The sequence below is a fragment of the Parasteatoda tepidariorum genome, chromosome 7 (assembly GCF_043381705.1).
Source record: "Parasteatoda tepidariorum isolate YZ-2023 chromosome 7, CAS_Ptep_4.0, whole genome shotgun sequence".
Lineage (NCBI taxonomy): Eukaryota > Metazoa > Arthropoda > Arachnida > Araneae > Theridiidae > Parasteatoda > Parasteatoda tepidariorum.
In genome coordinates, this window is record NC_092210.1 from 73,685,121 (window position 1) to 73,710,691 (window position 25,571).

General features: G+C 30.5%; 1 protein-coding gene across 1 annotated transcript in view; it reads left to right on the top strand.

The window, feature by feature from the left end:
* Window positions 1-1,318: 1,318 nt before the first annotated feature.
* LOC107436170 (nose resistant to fluoxetine protein 6-like) overlaps window positions 1,319-25,571 on the top strand; it is a gene marked incomplete in the record, with an annotated part of 48,565 nt that continues 24,312 nt past the window's right edge. The window contains 9 exon segments of the mRNA XM_043053118.2: window positions 1,319-1,734; window positions 7,348-7,577; window positions 12,205-12,313; window positions 13,347-13,434; window positions 17,333-17,433; window positions 18,348-18,527; window positions 20,759-20,843; window positions 22,894-22,986; window positions 24,410-24,575. Coding sequence (XP_042909052.2) covers window positions 1,416-1,734; window positions 7,348-7,577; window positions 12,205-12,313; window positions 13,347-13,434; window positions 17,333-17,433; window positions 18,348-18,527; window positions 20,759-20,843; window positions 22,894-22,986; window positions 24,410-24,575 — 1,371 coding nt within the window.

A 25,571-nucleotide genomic window follows, 5' to 3' on the forward strand; every position in this document is an offset into this window, starting at 1 on the left:
AGTTATTCAGGGTGATTCGTTTGCTTTTTTTTTTGCAGACTGTACATAACTATTTCAATTAAAGATTTTTAGACTATTTAATTATTTCCGTTACTTCCTTTCTTTTTAAATCCAATTTTCCTTATCATTTTCCATTCATTTTCAAATCACTATTTGATATTTTAAGTTGACCTGCATTGGTCGTTTTCCAGCATATATCGTTCGTAATGAATGGATGGTCCCTTTAAAAACAATCGATCGAGATTCTACTGTAGCTTTACCGTGATTAGTTTTATCCTCACATTGAAAAATGTAAAGAACCGTCAATATAAAGTACTTATTAAGTTACTCCAGAAATGATTTGAAATTTAATCAAAGTGTGACGCATTGCGTATTTCCCGTCGTAGGAGTAAGTAGGAAAAAAATGATGATTCCTCTCCTAACTAAACGTTTTATTCATCAATAAAAAGGAAATTATGAGAGCATAATTGTGATGAGAACATAACATAATTGTAACTGTTAACTGTATGCAATTGTAATTAGAACATAATTGTAACTGTGTTATGTTCACTGCGAACCGTACAAAACGGCAAAAAATTTAAATACGCCAATGTGTATGAACGCTGGATTTGTTATTAACTTGAAATAAAGTAATCGTTCACATAATTTTTTGAGTTCATCAACACCAAATTTGGATAGGTATTACACCACAGTTTTTACAGTATAGAGCCACCTGGGGGTGAATTTAGACATGTTTGTTGATACATTGTCCTACTGTTATGCATTCGTAATACATTGAATGTTTCGTCTAAATATTTTTATACACTATAAGAAAATTTCGCGCATCTTATTATCGAAAAGGGAGGCACTTACTTTACGCCAAAATGGTGCTCCACTAAGCGTTAACCCAAAGAATGTTCTGTTACACTACTTAGTGTAAAGCAGCTGCTACCATTTTTTTGTACTTGAAGCTGATTAATTTTAAGTAGTATTCCTTAAAATAGTCTTTTCATCAGCACTGATATTATTTCACACTTCAAAATTTATTTCTCTCATTAAATCCGGAAAAAAAGGAAAAAATTGTTGAAAGATTAACCTTTAATACGTTTATAATACGTATACTAATACACAAAATATTCCATTTTCCTCGTTATATGTGTGTCCTCCTCCTATTAAACAAAAACACTCCTAAATGTTTTTAAAGTAATTACTTATCCCTTTGAATGAAGCAAAAATAACTAAGAATAATAATTTTGTTGATTTCTCAATTATCCTTACATAAGGAAAAGGAAACAAAAAGAGGGCGTTAAACTTTAAAAGATTTGGCATACTAAATAGCATATTACAAAGATGTTCCTTATAGGATTTAAATTAACTTTAGCGTTAAATCAGATATGTAGGGACAGAAGTGTTAGGAACAATTAAATATCTGCATAATGTCTACTCTTTCCCACAATAGTAAATGTTTGGAATGTTTTATTTTTATACTAATTTCTTTATGTTTTATACAAAACTCTGTTAGTCAGAACCTCTCAAATAGATCTGCTTTCTCAAGTGTTCTCGGCGCAAAAACTTTCTGTGAAAAATCAGATTCTCCTGCCACAGATGAGTTTGAAAAAAGTGATTTAAATAATGCGTCGTTTGTTTCCCTATTTTTCAAAAACTTTTTAAATAGCAATACAAGTAATCAGTGTAAAGATAGTCTCGTTATTTATTTGAACGAAGTTATTAATTTAAAGCCATGGGCAATAGAAAGTAAGTACATAGTTTTACTTCCATTTCTATCTTCCTGCGATTTTTATTTAGATTTATCTTTTATCTTTTGTAAAATACTAAGCGGTTTTTGCAAACAAACGACTGTAATATCAAGTGAGTGAGTAGTCTTAAGCATCAGCTCTAAACGTACAGATTCTGTAATTTCTGAATAAAAAAAATTTTCTCGCGTGGTTAAGAAAAAGCTGAAATGAATAAGTTGGATAAAAGAACTTGTCAAAATCAATAAAATTATACGCATTAATTTACACAGGTTCAGTTATAACTTAGAGCGTATATTTTAGTTTTATTTGTGCTTCATAATTATCACGTTATAAGGATGCAGTTTATCAGTAAAGATCAATGAACTGAGTTGTTGATTTTTTTAAGAAATTTCTTTATTTTTTTTTCTTTAGATTTTTATTCATTTTACAAACTTCTGTAAGAATAAATATGTTATTAGCTATCGTAAAAATAAAGAGCATATTGTATTTTATTGTATTAACGTAAATTGCATTTCAAAGATCTAATTCCAGATTAAATTTAAACCTAATCACTTTGTTTGGTTACCATTTCAATTTCATCCAAAATTTTGTTTTTTTTAACTTTGGTTACTATTCAATTTTTGGTCACTCTAAAATTTCCCTGAATGCTTCCTCGCTGAAAGGATTATTTAGGAATAGTACGAAAAGGTAATCTAATCATTTTTTACAATTATTTTTCATTATTTTAGTCGCATATGTTGACTGGATACATTTAATTGAAAGATTATAATAAAAATCCTGTTAATTAATTAACTTGTTTATCTATAATAATAAACGAAAAAGTTTTTTGCCTGTGAGTATTGAGTATAGTAAAGTGCGGCGTGCTCTCTGCTTTCGCTTATAGCACTGCGTTTCAATAGGTAAGGCTTAATTTAGCCTAATAAGATTTATTTGAGCTCTGAGGTTCTTCTTCAAATTCAACCAAAATCTCCAGATTTGACGTGTTTATTGTTTTGTTTAGGAGAATTTTTTTTCTTGCCTGTGTGTATGTCTGTATGTCAGGACGATAGCACATACTCTTAACAATTTGTGCTATCAGAAACTTAGGAAGCGGGATAAAGAAATACTTTTAGCCCCTGATCTTCAAAACAATTCAAAAATTTCGTTTAAATCGTCAGGGTGAGAAATTTAAAAGGCAGAATTTTCTCATTGGCCTAGCTTCGTTATCGTTATAAAATTCAATAGAGAAGATTCTAGTTTTCCTTTACAAATATTTAAAAAATAATATCAGAGATGATTTCTAGCTTACAACTCTATTTGTTCAAAAAAATAGTTTAGTGCACGTTTGTAATATTATATTATTTTTTATTCGTGACGTCAGGTAAGATCAATGATAAACGTGGATGACATATGTAGCTACATATATTTTGAGATGCTTACTTTTAAGGTTAACCTAAGCATTAAATGTAGAAGCAAAATTCACTTTAACTTAGATGTATATTTTATTTTATAACAGTCGTTGAACAACCGACCCAATATTTTGGGCTTACGACAGCAATGTTCAACTCCGTACCCTTGTAATTTTGAACCGAATGCAGAAGACAAAGGAACTCCTGTATCAAGTGCTTTGAAAAATTTGCCTTCGTGGAGGACTTTTTGCTCGAACAAACTCTCATTTGCGTTACATAGAGAGGAAAACCACGAAAGCTTCCGATGGTTATCCTCATGGCAAGTGAACTCTAACTCATTATCAGACTATCTCTGAGGATATTTTACGTCAGTACTGTGGTCGTTTCGAGTCGGGTGCGGAATTCGTATTAACCAGCCATCCCTGGGATTCGAACTCGGTTAACTTCATTGGAAGGCAAATTCTCTATCCCCTGAGCCATTACGGCTCACTTAGATATTGAATAATTGCGTCATCCTCAGAGATGTGGTGGCTCAGGGGATGTAGCCTTCGCCTCTGACGTGAACAGGGTTCGAAACCCACTCATGGCTGGTCGATACGAATTCCACACCCGGATCAAACCGACCACAGTGCTGACGTAAAATAGTCTCAGTGGTAGACGGATCATGGGTCAGAGTCTCCTTGCCGTCAGACTAACAATGGGAAATTTTCGTGGTTTTCCTCTCCGTGTAAAGAAAATTTGGGTAAGTTCCATCAAAAGGTCCTACAAAGGCAGAAGCAGACTTGCTTTTAATAGTTTTAACTTATTTCGAGATGCTTAGCTTTAAGATATACATAAGCATTAAATATAGAAGTAAATTTTACTTACACTTAATGCTTTTTAATAATTGGATACCTGCAGTGTCGTAGGTATATCGATCCTCATTGGTTGTTGAAACGTGGCATTTGTTAACATTAGCAACTGTTCTTTCCATTCTTTTTCGAGTAAGCAAAACCAGTCAAGTATCAATTCTCAAGTATCAATTTTGAGGTAATAGTTTACAAACGGGGCCCCCTCTAATTTTTGGTGACATGCAAATAAACAAATGCATATTATACATATAAATAATCCAAGAACCAATCACGTAAGGAAAAACAAAAGTTGCAGTAACCCGAAGGTAACATTATTGAAAGCTAAGACCACAAAGTATATCATTGTAAGCAGAAATGAGATTCACAAAACTGAACAAAAATTATCGCCAAACAAAGGACACTAGATTCTACACTAGAGCCTTAGAATTTATTATTGTTCTAATTGTGTCGGTATATGCTTTAATTTTTTGTACATAAAACATAGTATTGATTAATGCCAATTTATAATTTACTTTTTCCCCCTCACGAGGAACGAGTATTCNTTACAATCGGGGCCCCCTCTAATTTTTGGTGACATGCAAATAAACAAATGTATATTATACAAATAAATAATCCAAGAACCAATCACGTAAGGAAAAACGAAAGTTGCAGTAACCCGAAGGTAACATTATTGAAAGCTAAGACCACAAAGTATATCATTGTATAAGAAATGAGATTCAAAAAAACTGAACAAAAATTATCGCCAAACCAAGGGTCTCCCGATTCTACACTAGAGCCTTGGAATTAATTATTGTTCTAATTGTGTCGGTATATGCCTTAATTTTTTGTACATAAAACATAGTATTGATTAATGCCAATTTACAATTTACTTTTTCCCCCTCACGAGGAACGAGTATTCAGCTAGTTGCTTAATAATTATAAAACGGTTCTAAGTTTAGTCAGTGATTTAAATATGCAAACCATATAATATTGTGGCAATATTACAGGATTACTTTATAATAAAGTAATACCGCTTTTATTTTTAATCATATAATTTGAAATAATAAGGCAGAAAGGCATATACTGTAGTGCATCAAGTCCAACAATACACAACATCAAAATAATCGGTAAAAATATACTTGAGGATGCCCCATGGCGAAATTGGCGACTTATGTTTGGCGCCATTCCTGTTTGCGCGGAGCACCATGATAAAAGAAATGGCGGCCAAAACTTAATGATATTTCAATAAAACATTGAAAAATTTCAACAAAACATCGGCCAAAACTTTATTAAATTGCAATGAATAATAAGCAAAATTAATAAATCCAATAAAAGTATTTTGAATCGAAACAAAAATTAATGGAGTAAGCACAGAAAGAAAAGGGAAAAAAATACACTTCATCATTAAGCTTGAATATCCTCAGATTTAGGTGCACAGAATTCGCTAATAGCAGTTAGATACTGTCTAAATTTATCATGAATAGAATCGATGTACCTCCATCGCCACATAAATTCGGTGAAATAGGAATCGAAAATGGCGTCTGTGATAACGGTTAATAGGCAAAAGTAACCTTACCAGCCGGTATCCAACGTAGAACTAAAGGGATCTCTGAAATTACATAAACCGTTGAACATTTAAAAATAACGCTAAAATCTAAACCAATTGGATTTCAACATCACCCAGCTTGGTGATCAACTACAATCACAACTTATCGAGAATCAAGGGGCACTGTAAATTCGTGTAGTAAGTGGTAAGTGCATGGTAATTATAGTGTCAGATAAACCAACAATTTCGTTTTCAGACTGCAGTGTCGATTTTACCGTAGCAGAGTGAATTTCATTTGAATTTGACACATCGGCAATTTTATCGGCCATCATTGCTAGTTTATTTAACTCGTCAGAAGAAGTACTAAGTATAGCTTGCATCTGTGTAGGCAGTCTTTGCAGCCATAACGATTTCAAAAATTTGTCATATCATTAACTGGAGGTGAAATAATTATATCACTTACTTGCGCCAAGATTTCAGTTTCGATTGATGCAACGACAATATGGTACTTTGTATTGTCTTGTGTTATTCCATTCGTAATGAATTGCGATTCGACTTGCGAAAACCAGATGATAAGATTATCTTTCCAAAATTGTGGACATTTTACGGCAACTCGAGCCAATTCAATAGTGCCAGTTTCATTTTCATTCGTGTTCGGCATAATTCACAGTTCGTTGTCACCAGTATAAATTCTCTGTCCGGGTCACCAGTGTAAATTCGTGTGGTAAGTGGTAAGTATGGATCAGAAGGTGAATTAACTTATCAATAATCACGAATTCACATAACAAACAAACTTAACAAATTTTATTACTAAATTTAACAGATCTGTAAAAAAATGGCAAGAAAAAGAACGATAATGATTTTTTTATAAAAAGCAAGCGCGTGGCTAGATAATGATTGCACGCGACAACTGGTAGACGGTTTCAGCGCAGTGAAAGTATTTAACGATAGATGGCGGTCGCCACAGCACCCTCAAATATAGTCTACAAAAATAATCAAAGTAAGAAAAGAAAAAGCGATACAATAAACAAATATTTCGATACATTTGAAATAGTAGTAGTGTGTTGTGAGTTTTCAAACATTTTGCTTCATAAAAATGCCTCGATAGCTCTTATGGCATTAAATCATGGGATAATTCTTTAAATTGACCAGAAGGAAATATTTTTTAGACGAACAACAACTTAATAACTTTTATAATTTTGTACTCATGTCAACCACTTACAAAACCATTGATTTTCGAGCTGAAAAACCATGTTATATCATATCATTTATCTGTCCAATAGTAATGCACTGGTAAGTCATCATTTTCATCAGATTTTCTGTAAATAAATATTTTTGGCACTGCTTTTGATTGCATTTTCGTTTATTTCTCGCTTAAATAGTAATTTAAAATATTTAGTAATTGAACTTTTGATGAGATTTTAGACAAAGGTTCTAAAAATGTAATTACGAATGGAAATTACGGATCACATAAAGTCTAAAAATATTAAATAAGTAATTGACTAGCAAAAGCATGAATAAAAATAAAAATATTAAAAAATAGCGGGCTAGCAAAAGCATGAATAAAATAAAATAAGCACATAAAGAGTTAAACAATAAAATAAAAGCAGACGATAAAATTATATGACCTTTTTAGAACAACAAAGTTACTGTTTTTTTGGAAATTAGTTTTATTTTGGAATTTGAGTTTTCTTATAACAGGTTTTTTAGTTTGTTTTATAATATTTTAACTATCCCGTTTCGGGTACTTCATATTTGTTACTGTTTGTGAATAAAAGTTTTCTATAAGAAACAGAACTGTTATTTATATAGCTTGATACGTTACAAGCACCAAACTTTTCTTGTAGTGCTGGATGCATCAGGAAAAATATCGAGCAGCATTTTCAGTATAACCATGGTCGACTACGGATCTTTGGACGACTGCATCAAAGTAAAGGCAACTTCAAACGACGGAGAAAAATTATTTAAAGGGAAGTTTTGTATGGTGCACTTGAAACATCCTCTTTTCCAAACACCAAACCGTAACCCATTAATTGGAAAAAGCTACGGTGAAGCATTCGGTGTACCTCCTGAATGGGTAAAATTTTGCGCATTATTTATTTATAGTGAAATGTATTTAATAAAAATACAACTCAATTTACAGTTTCGTTAAACATTTTGACAACATTGATACTAGTTATTGTAATATCATTTTTTAATATTATGTACACTTAATATTTATCATCAATTCTTGGTTTATTCATGGCGTTTTCTGAATGAAAAGCAGAAAAATTTATGGGGAGTTTTTATCTCAACTTATGTAAAATTTGCTAACTTTGATGCATCTTTTTTCAGAAAATACTGAAACGATGATCGAAAAAAATTTTATTCGCTCTTCTTGTAATTTTGCACTTTTGCGATTTCTTTTCGTTTTTTAAAATTTAAATTTTTTAATCATACAATTCGCACAGTACATCATATAAATTACAATTCATTTAAATTATATAATAAAATTGCAAAATAGAGATAAAAAAAACGTGTTAAACTACAACTAGTCGCATACACAGATACTTAATAAGTTGAAGGTCCAGACAAGATCTTTTCACAAACCCAATTCTAGTGTAAGACTTTCTTAAAGTGACAGATTGCATTGACCTAATTGAGCGTTCCAAAACAATGGAGATATGCAACAACAACAGCAATAATAGGTGGGACAAATAAAAACTACAATACCATTCAGCATTTTCTGAGAAATTCTAAATCAAAATTATCTCCTCGAACACACACTTGCAGAAAGCAACTGACTACCATTTATATCATTTTAGCTAGTACAGACAACAGAAAAAATAAAGCTGCTTCACATACAAGTTAATTTAGAAATTAATCCATATAATTATAACAGTCCACTGATCGGAAAAGGAGCAAGTACAGCAATAAATAATTAAAAGTGAACAATAATCAATTTATAATTCGAAAAGGGACAATAAACAGTCAAAAAGTGGAAAAGGACCCTTAGGATTACAGTCTGATCCCTGAAAGTTCGTTATTGTTCTTCTTTCCAATATAATTTGTCTTTCTGATATCCTGGGAACTCCTTTCTAGTCCTTGAGATCTTAAAAATGGCTTGAATTCACAATGTGTACTTGGAAAATTCAGCATACATTGGTAGAGAGTACTCCTATTTTAAACAGCTGTCATGGTCATTTACTAGCGTAGCTAGCTATTTTAAATTCTTATACCTATCGAGTGTCGGTTGTAAATGGCGAATATTAGCATTATTATTTGAAAGTGAGATCGTGCTTGAGCTTATTTTTTAAACGAGATTACTGGTCTCAATAGATTTCTCGGTTTCTGATGCTGGACAACCTAAACGGCAGAAAGTAAAACTCATCAAACTAGGCTTAACTCTAAGGCTGTTTCTCGAAGGCTCTGTAGTCACATAAAGTTATGCTTTTCTTGTGAATAAAAGGCTATTTTCATAACTGATGTGTGTTTGCATCAGAATTTTCTCACTAACATATTTAACACTTTAACCTTAATTTTTATCTTAGTTTCAGTCTGAGATAATGTCTTATCAAATCGTCAATTTTCCTTTATATTTTATTGTCAAACTAATACTCACAAAGACATTGTAGAGCGTTGAGCTAAATTTTAAATTCTTATACCTATCGAGTGTCGGTTGTAAATGGCAAATATTAGCATTATTATTTGAAAGTGAGATCGTGCTTGAGCTTATTTTTTAAACGAGATTACTGGTCTCTATAGATTTCTCGGTTTCTGATGCGGGACAACCTAAACGGCAGAAAGTAAAACTCATCAAACTAGGCTTAACTCTAACGCTGTTTCTNAGGATAGTCTACTTTACTCGTCTGTCAATTAATACTAATAATATATTGGATTTTTTGTTAGTTAAAAATAGTTAAGTAAAAAATGTTACAATTGACCCCACTCTCCCCTACTCCTATTTTGAACAGCAGTCATGGTCATTTACAAGGGAAGCTACAAGGAAGCCTAAGGGAAGCATATAAAAAAAGGAAGTAAATTAAAACTAAATTAACTTCCTCTCTATTTTACTTTATTATTTTCTGTGCTTAGTAACAATTCTCGGAAAAATAAAAAATGCGTTTACTCTAACGCAGATTATAAAGATCAACTCTAAAAATATTTTTTGAAGTATAATGGATATGAAAAATCCTTTTTGACATCACTTCGCTTTGCAAAAGATGTATAACTTAGTATATGTTTACATAATATCGAAATTTATATCTGTGATGTGATATTGTTCATCATGCATTCACTTTCTTTTTCTCACTAATTTATTTAACACTTTAACTTTAATTTTTATCTTAGTTTCAGTCTGAGATAATATCTTACCAAATCGTCAATTTTCCTTTATATTTTATTGTCAAACTAATACTCACAAAGACATTGTAGAGCGTAGAGCTAAATTTTAAATTCTTATACCTATCGAGTGTCGGTTGTAAATGGCGAATATTAGCATTATTATTTGAAAGTGAGATCGTGCTTGAGCTTATTTTTTAAACGAGATTACTGGTCTCTATAGATTTCTCGGTTTCTGATACGGGACAACCTAAACGACAGAAAGTAAAACTCATCAAACTAGGCTTAACTCTAAGGCTATTTCTCGAAGGCTCTGTAGTCACATAAAGTTATGCTTTTCTTGTGAATAAAAGGCTATTTTCATAACTGATGTGTGTTTGCATCAGAATTTTCTCACTAACTTATTTAACACTTTAACTTTAATTTTTATCTTAGTTTCAGCCTGAGATAATATCTTATCAAATCGTCAATTTTCCTTTATATTTTATTGTCCAACTAATACTCACAAAGACATTGTAGAGCGTAGAGCTAAATTTTAAATTCTTATACCTAACGAGTGTCGGTTGTAAATGGCGAATATTAGCATTATTATTTAAAAGTGAGATCGTGCTTGAGCTTATTTTTTAAACGAGATTACTGGTCTCTATAGATTTCTCGGTTTTTGCTGCGGGACAACCTAAACAGAAGAAAGTAAAACTCATCAAACTAGGCTTAACTCTAAGGCTGTTTCTCGAAGGCTCTGTAGTCACATAAAGTTATGCTTTTCTTGTGAATAAAAGGCTATTTTCATAACTGATGTGTGTTTGCATCAGTTACTTATGAATTTTAAGTCAAATTTAGCTTATCTTTAGCTAGCGCCCTCTATGTTTATTCTGAAAATGACTCAAAACGTCAATATGGAGAAAAGCAACAGTTCTCAGAAAAAGAAATCTTTTTATTCTAATTTTTTATATTTAAAAACTTACTTTAATACTGCATTACTTGAGCTACATGCACGCAAAAATCAATAGGGGATTAAAGGTTGAAAATTATGAGACCAACGAAGCAGTGATAATGCTACGATTCTGGGTACGCTATACTTCAACTTTTCTCTGTTGTTCGACAACTTCCCCTTAAGATTGATGCATTGAATGAGCAATCCAGATGAAAGGCACTAACGTTCTTTGCATCATTAAAATACAATTTGCAATACCAAGACTGATAATGGTGCTAAATATATAAACTAAATATAACCTAGCACACATACTTACAAAAGAAATAACAATTTTTTTCCACAAGAAAACATCCCATATCCACAGTAAAAGCAATGATTTTCACCACGTAAAAAAATATGAATAAGCTAGATAACTTGAGTCAAACTAGTTAAGTGAGAAAAGTTAACTTGAATTCTTGAATACGGCTGTTCTTATTCTTTTGTTGAAAAGGCAAACTAGAACACGTTTCTTAATAACGAAATTAGATATGTTATGAATCGTAATTATGCATCGTAAGCGATTGGTTAAGTTGGTATGTTGGTATCATTACTTGCATCACTGGAGTCACGATGTTAAAAAAGGCTTTGCTAAAACAGATTAAATCTAGGTAAAAAAATATATAGATGTCATTTTATACCAGTATATAGATTGTCACTATCAAGCCAAGCATTGATTTCAGTAAATGATGGAGAATGAAGGAAGCAATTTGAAACGAACTACGAAAGCTGATTTGATGACTGGCGATTGATATTGAGCAAAGAGCAGTAAAAGAAATGAAAAGAAATTAATGATGTAGTAAAATATTATGTTAAAACAGATTTAAATTAATGCGCAAGCTTGCACTTAGACGTTACAATCACGGTATTGGTTTCAGTTATTAATGAAGTGAGGACAAAACAATTTGAAAAGGACTTCAAAAGCTGATCTGGAGTTTGGCGACTGATAACAAACAGAAAGCAGTAAATTGAAATAAAAACAACAACATGGTGCCTACTTTGTAAGCACATACAGAAAATAATTAAATTCAAAGATTCTTAAATTTTTTGTGTCCCATCACTGCAAAAAGGTCTATAATGGGCACCCATTGTTCGTGTAGATAAGAAAGGTTGAGCTCAAAATTGAAACGGCATAGACACTTGAAAATTAAGTATTTATCTTTAAATTGCGAGTATGTAAATGGGTAAATTTTGTTTTCAGATTTGAAAAAAATATTAAAGCCAACATATTCAAAGTCATTTTTAAGCACAATAAAACAACAGCTCCCTTTGTAAAAAAGTTCTTCCATTGTTGCCAGACATTTAGTAGCATTGAATTTTTCTTTGTCTTCACAACTAATTTTCATGACGCGCAAATGTTTCAATCCATGGCTTATTACTGCTTGGCATTTATACAGCCTTGAATATTTTGCAGATTAGGCACCATATTGAAAGTCACATACCATTAAGATTTGCCTACCATGGGGGAATATGCTTGCCATCTACCTGCACTGATGAAGAAGTTGAGAACGTCATCAGTACTCGTAAGACATTACTTTATCATCTATTTCTGCTGTTTCTTCAAAATCTATAAAATATATTTCTCTTTTTATTATTAGAATTGACTGCAAATTAGAACTCTATCCTGATGCCATGCTGTCATTTTGTATGCACAAATCTTCTACTTAAGCCGAGAAAAAGTTTTTAAGTTTTCTTTTTTTATTTTTCTTGTTTTTCTTAGAAGTGCAATTCTTTCTGAAATATTCCATTTCTTTGTCTTTTTTAAGGGCAATGTCATTTTTAACATAAATGGATGTAGATTTTATTTGTAATTAGCATATCGTATGCTTTGACAGTTATTTAAACTAATGCATTTAGATTGAACTCTAAAACAGTCAAGTAGATGGATGTCGAGAAGCATTTCCTTTAGAAAAGTTGTGACCGTTTGAGTTGATAAGGCTAGCTTATCACCAGCTCCAAGACTGCGGGTTCGAAAGCCCATGTTGAATTTTACTCTACATGTCCAATGAGTGGCTCTGTGCTGCTGATAAAATGTAATATTACGCTGACTATTAAAGAAATATATTGAGTGAAAATCTCAATATACGAGGTATATCCACAAAGTAAGTTCCGTTTCTATTTCTATCCGCGGCAGCGCTGCGAACGCAGTTCCGAGCATGCGCGCTAGTTACTCTGACTCAAGCAGAAGAATTGTGCGCCATTTTCAGATNGTTTAAACAAAAACGTCAGAAAAACACAAACATTTTCACAGATTTTCAACTTCACGCCGTTTTCGGTTATGTTTTTTTTTCTGGAATTAGCAAACAGTTAACTTTTTCAATTGTTAAGAAATATTTTTATTACTGATTAAAGTTAAGCAAGAACGTCAGATAGGCATAAATAGTTACTTAATTTGCAGTTAATTTCCTCAATTGTGGAATAGTGACTATTTATGAAATATTCTATGTTATTGACGAAGATCAAACAAGAACTTCAGATAATTGTAAAAAACTAGTTAGATTTCTCTTTTTGTTGCTATTTCTTTCGTTATAATTAACATACAGTTAATTTTCTCAGTTGTGGAACCATTGGATTTAGATGCCATTCTTACAGACTGCCAAATTGAGGAACCTCTAGAAGTACCTATTTCAGCAATACTTTGTATGTAAGTAAAATATTTTGATTAAAATGGGATGCAAAAGCTCAAATTTTTTAACGTTAATGTGGCTAATATGTTATTTGCATGAATTCGGTGAGAATCACTCTTAATCTATATTTTAAAATAAAACTTGTCTAAATGATGACAAAGAGTATTTACATCAGAGATCAAGATTAATATATTTGCGAAAATAAGTAAAAACCGCTACTGAAATCTGAAAAATCACATTTCAGAAAGTTGATTGTACGAAATACTAAGACATTTTTGATTGCTGGTTGAAACTTCAAAGCGTTTCGGATAGCTGTCTGTGAGCCTTTCTCTATTTATTCCGATGATCAAACATGTTTGAAACAAAGAAACATGTTTCCTACAACAATACTCGTGATGAGTGAGATTTAGATAGCTTGAGATTAGATTTTGCGCTGTCGTGCCACAGGTCACTGGTTCGATTCTCGGGCCGAGAAAGGTTGACTCAGCCTTTCATACCTTCAATGGGTCGATAAATGAGTACCAAGCATGCTTGGGAACTAAACACTGAGGGTTCCGCTTGGCTAACAACCTGACCGGAACATCTGCTCCTGCACCCTAGAGCCCAAGGTCAAGAAAACTGAGATGGGCACAGTAGGCCTTGGCTCTCTATGGGCTGTAGCGCCGCTGAGTTTTAGTTTAGTTTTAATATTTAAGCGACATCTTATTTTCCAAATAAAAATTCTTTTTTTTAAGTGCTAAAAATAATAATAACAATGAGTAAGAAAAATAATATAAAAATTGAGAAGCTGTTTTGTTCTGTTATTTTTTCCTAGCGAATGTACATCTACTATACTTAAAATCTTTCTCTTTTTTTCGGAAGGGGGTAGTAAAATAGAAACCTTCATAATATAAATTTTCTGGACTTCAACTTGTTACTTTCACATTATTGTTGCAACTATATTTAAATTTCAGCAAAGAGTGATTTTAAAATAGAATATCAATTTGAAGATTTTTGTTTAAAGAATTGCAGTTTGTTAATTGATTGAGCTACTGAAGTTACGAGAGTTTTTAACATTGAAATAAAGATTCATTTTTGGTCTATTATGTCTTTACATTGCAGGTGAATTAAAGCTATTTTCAATATAATTAAATTTATTTTCATTCAAAATAAATTAATTTTTATTACAAATATTGGGATTTTTTATGACTAATTATATTAATTAGTAATTAGCAATTGTGTTGTATTGGTTGTTTTAATTTTACAAATCTTAAATTAATAAGTANAGAGTGATTTTAAAATAGAATATCAATTTGAAGATTTTTGTTTAAAGAATTGCAGTTTGTTAATTGATTGAGCTACTGAAGTTACGAGAGTTTTTAACATTGAAATAAAGATTCATGAAACTTTAAATTTCTGATCTATTATGTCTTTACATTGCAGGTGCATTAAAGCTATTTTCAATATAATTAAATTTATTTTCATTTAAAATAAATTAATTTTAATCACAAATATTGGGATTTTTTTATGACTAATTATATTAATTGTTATGTTTTAATTTTACAAATCTTAAATTAATAAGTACTTATGGTAATATGATTAGTTCTACCTAGAGCCTCCTCCCCCGAAAAGCATTCCTAGCTACAGCTCTGCTGCTGATTATACCTCTCACGTTTTCTTGTGGATTGAAATCCAGGGAAAAGGTGTGTCACATTCCATAGCATGCATCCTATTATCCAAAAAATATTACTTGTGAAAATTCCAACATCCAATCTAACTCAGTCCAATCCAACTCGTGTCAAACAAGAACGAGAACTCGTCTGTTCCATCCCAATTGCTTACTTTTGATTGTGGGTAGCTTTAAACACGGACTACTTTTCCATACCTTCATATTGCAAATTGTTCGCAGGTTATCAAAAGCGAAATTATAGAAGAGAACTAAAGAAAAATTCTCCAATGGACAGCAATGTAAAGGATCATTAATAATGTGGGGAGATTTTGACGAAAACTTAACGTGGTGTTTCCTCAATAACGGACGTATGCAGCCTGCAAATGACCAGAAAAGGCTACAAACAATTTTTCTAACATTTGCCCAGGGAATTTGGTGGATCTAGGCTTGATTTTCAAACAGGGCAACGATTCCCTTCTCATTGTAAAACCTTCACTGAGATGGCTTTATAATGATCGAGTGAATGTCATGGAATGATCTTTTTTCTTTTAAATCTCATTCCTATTGGGTTTGTTTAACGTTTAAAAATAGAATTAAGAAAATTAGGTAAAAAAAAGATAAAGTAAAAAAAAAATTATTAATGAACAAATTAAATGCTAAAAATAGAATATCCCTTTAGAAGGATATAAAATATTTAACTAAAATTACTGGCCAAACATAACAGTGAAGGTATTAAAATTTGCTTTGTTAAAGACTGGTTAGAGTTCTAAAGAAATTTAATAAAAAAAGGAATAAACATTATCTGGAAATGCTGAAAGGGAATGGATTGAAAATTAAAGTAAATTCATGAGACAGATAAAAAAAATTGCAAATTATAAGTAAAACTCACCACATTTTTATTTCACACGTTATTTAAAACATTAAGAGAACATTATTAGATATTTAACTTGTAAACACATTTCATACTTTATTTCTTCATTGACAAACGATAAATGTGCTAAATCAATTACGATGCGGAAAGATTGGGCATAGCTTGCTCAAGAATGAAATTTTTTCGTATCACTCGTTGAATTACCTATGTGCATCCCCTAATGCACATCAGTGCATCAGGGTACACCACCACGCCAGTATATCATAATTCTTTCACCCAGGGAAAAAAGGAAGACTTCTGGAACTTACTACTAGGTGTTGCCATCACTTCAAGAAGGAATCTGTAGATACTCAGCCCAAATGCGTCGTCGAGGGGAAAAAGTCAGTTTATTTTCATGATGTATAGAGTGGGTGAGGCAGTTGTTGTAAGGTTGCCTGTGCGGGTGTTGGCTCCTTTTTTAAGATCTGTTCAAAGCATTTTCTTGCATTAATGTTAAACAAGGCTTAACATTTCCCCGTGTCCACGGCAGGCCCATTCAGTGTATGGAAGAATTGAACAGTACAATCAAAGTGTGAAACAGATGCTACTGTCCCAATATGTACATGGTATGCAATATCGTATATTTCATATCATGTACAGTGTGCAAAATAAAAAATGGACTACCCCAAATAACACTTGTTCTAATGATTGGATCTTCACGCTCTACGACTCATCCTTAGGGGCGAAAGGGTGACTTCAGTTATGCCAATTAACAAGTGCACATGATATTTTCAACTACAAATTGAACACACAAATGTTCTTTCTATGAATAAAAAAATTTTTGGCGAATTTGAATTTATGACTCCCAAAATATAGGGGTTATCACACTCTGGAAAATCAGGAAAGTGGTCTAAAGTTTGTACCCCTTAATGCTAATTTTACTTTTTTGCGTATTTCGCTACATCTCGAAAACTTTTAAAACGAATTGAAAATTTTCCACACAATTATAAAATTCGTTTATCCAAAGATAATTCCTCGCAAACAATAAATTTTAGTAAATCTTTATAATTTTTAATTATTTTTTAATAATCGTCGAATAAATTTGAACTGTAAGATGAATAATTTTTTGCATCATTTTGAAGAATATAATTTTACAAGGTAAAATACAAAATTTGAGTGAAATTAATCAAATAGTTTATGATATTCAGGTGTATTTTTCATTCAAATAGGTATTCAAATAGTCAGGTGTATTTTTTCAATGTCCTTTATTTGACTGATTAATACTATAATCATTCATACGTTTTCATTAATATACAAACGAAATTGATATTCGGGTATGTATTTTATAAACTAATATGCTCATATTTTATCATAGAAGCAGAATTTCATTCTTTATGAAACGTAATATTTTTCTTAGGATATTTTTTGGGACAGTGTTATTTGCTTGCATCTGTGGTACAGTATTAGATTTAAATGACCGTAAAATGAAAAAGAGTCATATGAAATATTCAGATGAAAGTAAGTTTTTATTTTAATGCTTTCTGTAAAAAATTGTGAACTATGAATATAAACTGTTTATAGTGTATTAAGAAAAGTGCAAGAATTGAAAAACTTATTGTAATGGTCTAATACATGGATTTTTAGATAATAAATAAGATAAAGCAAGTTCATTTCTCAATAAATTCATTAAAGTGGGGAATAAATAACACAATTCGCAATAAAAGTTCGAAAAATTTGCCAAAAGAGCACTCAAAATTTTAATAAATTTAAAATAAGTTTTAACTTCGAAAAAACTCACCTATTCAGAAATCAAAATGGCCTTTTCACCGCACAAATTTCAAATCTGTGGGCTGCACAGAGTCCCCATTGTATTTCTTTATTATACAAATTTAACAATTTTAAACTCTCAAACTAATTATGAAATGCTACTTTTTTATTTCATCTTACTCCCTGCACATTTTTCATCCTAAGTCTTACAATTCTTGAGCAGCAAAGCCAAATGTAACACAAAGTTATTACAAATTTAAGAAAGTGCGAAATTATTTGAGTAGAAATACTTAAAAATTCAATAGTTTTCAAACAAATTAGAACTTTAAAATAAAGCTCAGGCTTATTTCATAAAGCAATGACCCTTTCAGCAAGATAAATTTCAACACTGTGCTTATATTTCTGTGGACTGTATAATAGCCCTAATTAGTAACTCACTTATTTTTTACACTTATTTTTTACGCAGCAAAACAAAATGTGAAGTTGAACATATTGTTGAATAAAAAGAGATATACGAATATATTTAAACAACATATACTATAAAGAAAGAACTGATCTTCTTTTCTTGCTTAAGTTCATGATTATAAAATATTAAACTACGTGTTACTTACTTTTTATGTACTTTTTACATGTTTGTACTATGAACTTTTATTCTTCTTTTACAGGCTTTACTAAACGATTGCTGAAAGCTTTCTCTCTTTATACTAATACAGTAGAGTTATTCACAGAGAATTCCAACCAAGCGTCTCTGAATTGCGCTCAAGGACTTCGGGTGATTTTGTGTTTCGTGATCTTGTGGGCACATCTTATAATGTTTCCGACTCCGGGGAAAGAAATACGTTATAGTAAGAATATTATTGTTTACTTTTCATATCCATACTAAGGAAAATTATTTTAAACTTTGGTTGTTGAAAGTTATGGCAAAAATTTATTTTTACAACAGAATTTTTTAAAAAATTCTTAATATTATAAACATTTTCTGTATAAAAAAAACACTTGATAGTTGAGAGTTTGAACATGGTGTAAAGTACAAACTGAAATTAGTATTCAATTAAAGATTTGAAATACCGTAGCAATATATTGATATTTTTTTTTAAAAAAAGACTGGGGAACAAAGTCTGAAACTGATTATTTCATTTAAAAAAAAAATTTAAATATCCTGTTTAATATTCTTCTTAGAGCTATGAAGCTAAAAAAAAAATCTTGCTTTCAACAGTTTGGCTGAGGAAGAGGTTAACAAATTTGAGGAGATTTTCAAATTTGGAAAGACATCATGACTTATGTCATAGGAAAGTTTAATTCAAAATAAGTTTCAAAAACGACTATTTTTATTTTATAAAGTACACTGAAGATATGGTTCACAATTGACATTCAGAAAAAAAAATGTGCCCAGCAGAAAGTCTTCCCTTAGTAAAAGTAAAAAGTTGCAAAACCTCGCATATTGGTTGAAGAGGAAGAGTAAAAAGAAAGGGTCAATTAGGTGACAAAAATTAAATAGTGCTAACAACACAAATATAGTAAAATCGATGTATTTTTACGCTAAATAGAATGAGATTAAGTATGAGGGTAGAACTAATAACTTCAAAGTAAGAGTGGTATAAAAACTAAAAGTACTTACAAATAGTACAATTCTTGACTTGTGCTTATGTAGAACACACTTGACGCTGCTATCTTAATAAATATAGTATTGTTTGCAATGAATTTTTTACGTTGAATTGAATGAAACCAAACACGATTCAATGTAATGAATAGTTCAGAAATTGCAGGACTTATTATGTGTAAAAAATACTCTTTTTCTTAACTTGCACTTATTTATACTTTTCTTCTAAATTATTTGTCTCATTGAATCAAATATCACTTAACTTAAAAAAATATTTTGCATTCAGTGCTTCGCTTGTGTGGAAAGGTACAAAATAGTAATGCCAAAAATGTAAATAAGTACAAATCAAAAATTGTACTTTTAATAAATAAATCCCTCTCAACTTCTCAACTATTACTTCTACCGACATAAGTTAGGTTACACTTATGATTGTAAAGAATAGTAGTACCAATAATCATTATTTTCGTAAATTATGATTAAGATCACGGAAAATCTTCACTGCCACAGATCAGCATTTGAAAAGCTATGCGTAGAAATGTTTTCTTTTACAAATGATGGTTGTCTTTTCAAAATGTATTTTGATAAATCTAAAGGCAATAAATAATAAAAGAATTATGTATTTGTGACAGTACAGCAAAACAGTTTATAGTAGAACCAATATGAGGGAGTCTTATCAATGCCAATTCAAAGGGATATAAAACAGTTTACAAATAAATATAATTCCGAATTGTGTGGCAACGTAAAGCAATGGAAGATGTGGATTAAGTGTCACTTCACCAATTATTAAGAAATGAAATAAAATTTTGAATGATGACCTACGAAAAGGCTTTCTTATAAACTTATAAATGCAACGAAATGCATTGGAAATATACGTATAAGAAATTATAAATATATAGTTAAATTTTAAATAGGTAACGAGGATGACAACTAAGTGCATACAGTATTTAACGGCGTTGAAAAAGATTTATTATTATCATTATAAACTTAAAAAAGGTAATTGCTAACTAGACGAGATAATTTGAAGTCAGACTAAAAATTAGAACAAGTATGATTAGTAGCACTTTGTTTATTGAGCAAACATACAAATAAGCAAAAATGACGTGAAAATTGCAATACAAGAAGTAGGTATTGTCAAGAATGACAAACCTGTCACATTCCTTTATCAATTATTTGCCTTTTTGTTTTACGCAATTCCTCACCTATTCCTTTTATATATCATAAATATCGTTCAAATTCCTTTTTTTTACAGATTTTGAAGGTAGTTAAAAACAAATTAATAATAAGTTAAATAAAATGATGAAATAGGAAAATTTTTAAAAACATAGCTGCAAAAATTGTTTTAGAATAAGTTTTAATGCCCTTATCGTACTTTATCATTTTACTGTGATCAATGTTGAATAAAAAATGCTTTTTTTTTCAAAATTCAAAATAACTGTATAATATTATTTTAAAAATAATTTCCTTTTGTTTTTATAGAGAATTTTCATTTTGTATATGAAGTTTTAGATCCCATTGTGGAAAATAATGGGGTAACTTTTGTGGATTGCTTCTTTACTCTCAGGTACATGGCATGTATGGTATTCTTTACTATATTGTTATCCCTCCTTGCATTTCAATTAGTATTAACTTATTATTATACTGGGTGTCCGAAAAGTATGGACTTAGCCTAGCATGTTCAGAAGTACTGTATCAAAAATCGAAAAATATGTGTGGCAAGTATTTTAAAAAGATGTATACAGTGATGCTAAACCAGAACTTTCAAATTTAAGATATGGAGGATGAGAGGATGCAACTTCGAAAGATTAAATAAGAATTTTTTATTGCAGATTTGGATTTTTCAGTAAAAATACCTTAATTTGACTTACAAGTGTTTGATCCACATGCAGTTATACAATCAACAAAATAATAAAACAAATCTGTTACTAATTGCTTAAAAAACACCTATTTCAAGAAGTTAGAGTCAGATCAGACCTTCAGACTGGTAAGATCGTTAAAATCGCACCAATTTCAAATGAATTAATATAAGAAAGTAAAACTAATTTACTACATTTAATTACGCTCCTCTTCTGCAGGAGTCATTAGTCATTTTTTGAAAGATATAAAAGAAAGCATCTTTTTTTTCATGCATTTCCCAAGTGATTTGTACCTAATTTTTATTTTTGGCAATTATGCCGTCATTTCAGTTAATGTAAGTATTCCTTTCTGGAAAATCCAAATCTGCAATTAAAAAACAGTAATGTCCACTTAAGATTCCAAAGTTGCAACCCACACAACATCTAGGGATCGAGGTTGTGAGTTAAGTTCAATATCATTGAATAGAGCTTTTGAAAATGCATGACTCACATATTGCTTATTTCTCGAGATATTTAAACCGTCTTCATACTTTTTGGACATTCTGTGTACACTATCTAGCAATAAGAGTTTAATTACCATTAAAAGAATATTTTATTGACCATCTACAAAAATCCATTCTCTTTTCTTTTCTTGTAAATATTTTCCATTGTTTGAGAAAACCATTTCACATCATACTGAATTTAGTTAATCAAAGTTTTAATTAAATTGATGATACGAACTAAGGTAAACAACGTTTAGGAGCACAAAAATATTGTCTGATGAAGGTTGCACTGAAGGTTGATAAATCTGTTGCACTGATGAAGGATGCCTTTTGAGCGTCCAAAACAGCTGTCTGAATTTATAAATATTTTTGTGCTCCTAAACGTTTTTTACCTTAGTTTGTATTTTAGCACAAAGGGTGCCCACTTGTGTATTTAAATTGATAATGTTTGAATTTGTAATTAAATTGAAAAATTGAAAAAGACCAAACCATTTATTTTCTATTTTAACTGAAATAGCTGACTTTAGACATCTACTTTAAAATGTATCGACTTTAACATTATTAAATTGAAGCAATATTTTATTGCATTGATAAGTCTGAAATCAAGTCTCTTTATCTTAATGATATTAACAAATAGATTATTCTAATTTTTATTTGTTGTTTTTTTCAAAGGTCAATTATTTTCGCTGAAATTATTCGATTAATTAATATTTCATTTTTCTTGAAAAAATCAATTATTTCATCACTTATTTTTATATGGCAAAGTAAAAAGAAAACCGTTAGTCGCACATAAAAGGATTAAATATTTTCACGGAATTCGAACCTTTAAGTAAAATAATTACGTATAGTCGGATTAAGCAAAAACCGCTTAACATTTACCATAAACATTATTTGGTCTTACTGTTAAAATGTATTCAATTTGATATATTTTTTCTAATATGAAATTAAAATTGAAATAAATTTCAGGTCGTGCGATGTTAATAAAGATTAGATTAGATAACAAGCACGAGGTTTGCGACATTGTTAGGTTTCACGATTTTCATTTCTATTGTTTCAATGTAAAATTTGTTGAAATTATATAGCTCTTCAAAAGTGTATATAACTTCTGAGCTATTATTGTAACGTCTGGATGCATCAATGAAGAGACAGCATCACTAAAAATACTTTTTAATCTTAACTTCTTAATTAAAAAATATTTAATTTCAATTCAAAACTAACTGATAGAACAGTATATGTGAATTTCAATTGAGATTAACACATTTCCATTATATTTTAGTGCCTTTTTGCTTAGCTATCATACATGGCGAGCAATTGAGCAATCAAAAGGACATTTGAATGTTTTTAGAATTGTTTTACACAGGTATTGCAGGTATGTAAATTGAACCAGAATATTTATCAATATTGAATCATGTACGTATATGAACTTATCATGTACGTATATGAACTTATGCACGTATATGAACTTATGTACGTATATGAACTTATTATGTACGTATATGAACTTATCTTGAATGAATGATATATCATTTTAAATAAATAAGTATTTCACAAGCGGCTAGCACATCTTGTTTCCATCATTCTGTTTGAAATATATTAGTAATTTTGTTCAGCTTTAGATACGAAATGTAATGGTTCGAAGGGAATACTGATATATTTTTTCACATATTTCACTGTTCTTAAAGGAGTAGAAAATATGTTACCTGTCTTTTTTTCTTTCTTTAGTAATTTACTATTTTTGAATGTTATTTTAAAATGATTAATTAAATCCCCTTCTCGCTCCGCTCTCCAATTCCCTTGGTTGCTTCGCATTTATCGTTGCTTTTTTTCCCTCATAAAAAGTTACAAAAAATTTTTGTTTTTAATAAAGTATTTCAGTTGAATACCCGTTCTGTGTATGGGTAAAAAAGAAGATAATCAATAAATCAGTACTAATTGAAATCAGACACAAAACTAAAAGATATATACCGACACAATTAATGAAGCTGAAATAATTCAATTTTCTTTTAATTGTTAATCGTGGCCCTTCAGTAGCTTTATGTTATTAGAATAATCAAAACCCGACTTTAGAAGTTCATCCCATCAAAATAAAGATTTAAGTGTATTCAATATTATTTGGCATAATTCTGTTTCTCGAGGCAAACTTTTCAAAATTAAGCGCAATCAATTTCCCCCGATATTTAGCTGTCGTTAAATCCTATTGGCCCAGTATCTACATTAAAACAGTACAGTATTAATGCACTTCTAATAGGTTCAATATGCACTTATATAATGCTTTGTACCTGTATTAATATATTTGGCATATATTATAAGCATGCCAATTACCATAAGGTCAAAATTAAGTGAGCGCCATTGACGACAATACTATCATGGCGATTTTTAATGATTTCTCTGAACGAAAAAGTACCTTTTCTCCCATACTGTACTTTTTAGAAGATACTTATTTTTTTATTTTAATTAATACACATTACTAATATTAATTCAACACTGGTGTCAACAATAGTAAGGAGTTTCTTTACGCGTCACCTAAACGAAATAGTAACGTTTCCCTATTTGATTTTGATTTTTTAGTACGTATCTTTTTCTTATTTCAGTTAATACCCATTATCAAAACAGCGGCGTTGATGCTTACTTTCTTTTAATATTGTGAGAAAATTATAAAACTTTAGAAGTCTTATTAAAAATGTTTTTTTTTTTCATTAAGTGTCACTGCATTTGAATTTAGAATTCAGTAATTTTTATAAAACAAATATATATTTTTTATTTATTTTATGTTATTTGTATTTATTTTGCAGGTTGACTCTTCAAGTAGCTACCTTAGCGCTACTTTATCTAATCTTGCCGATATTGAGTTCGGGTCCGATTTGGAAATCTTCTTGGGAATCTGAACTTGAAAATTGTTACCACAATGGTTGGAAAAATGTGCTGCAAATTCAAAATTATGATCCCTTGAATGAAATTGTGAGTAAACGGTGGGAAGAGAAACACTTTTTTTTAAAAATATTACTTCTCTCAAAATTGCTGTTTTTATTAGAATTAGTTATTTAAGAGGAATAAGAATCTTCGGAGGCATCAGTAGATTCTGGAGACTGGTTAAATGAAAAAATAGGTGTAGTATCACGATTTATAGCCAGATATGCAACAGTATTCGAATACAAAGAAGGCAGATACGAATTTATGTATGAGTATGAGTCTGCAAATGGCAATCACGCAGGATTGAGTAATTAGAAGTAATTAGGGTTCTGATTTATCAAATTAACGTGACAACAACAAGCGTTAGAAGAATGCCAATAACTTTTCAATGTTTACGTGGTTTAAATTGTCGTCCATTACAAATTTGTATTACAATGTGATCATGTATTCGTTTAGTTATTATTAAATTTTCGATTATTCTTTAACCTTATTCGCTTTAAATGAAATCTTCATTTTCAAAAATCATTCTCTCTCTCTCGCTGCTCATTTTTTATTTTCGAACCACACGATGTGTGATGAAATTCATTTGTCCTGGTATGTTAGATCACCCTTTGACAATTATTTTTTTAACAATCTATATGTTTATTTCTATGTGCACGCTTCTGCGCATTTAAATCCATTGTATTTAATAAAGAAAATATATGACAGTGCCAGTCAACTCAACGTTGCGTGCAATTTGATAAAAGCTACGGATAAGATTTATGAGTACCAATGGAATATGGGTTCATCATGTCAGCATTTTTCTTCTTGCACCTATTTTCTCATTCAAAGATTAAAAACTTTCTTCGAATAACTTTTGAGTAGTGGAATGTCATAACATTCTATGTCTAACATATATTACTTACAAACTAATACATTATTATTCTTAATGGTCAGTAAATCAGTCTCTGGCAACAAAGTTCTTGGTATTATGCGTAAATAATAAAACTAAATAGCGCTTGTATTTATTTTTTTTTAGTTTGGAACACTGACCAATTTGACATG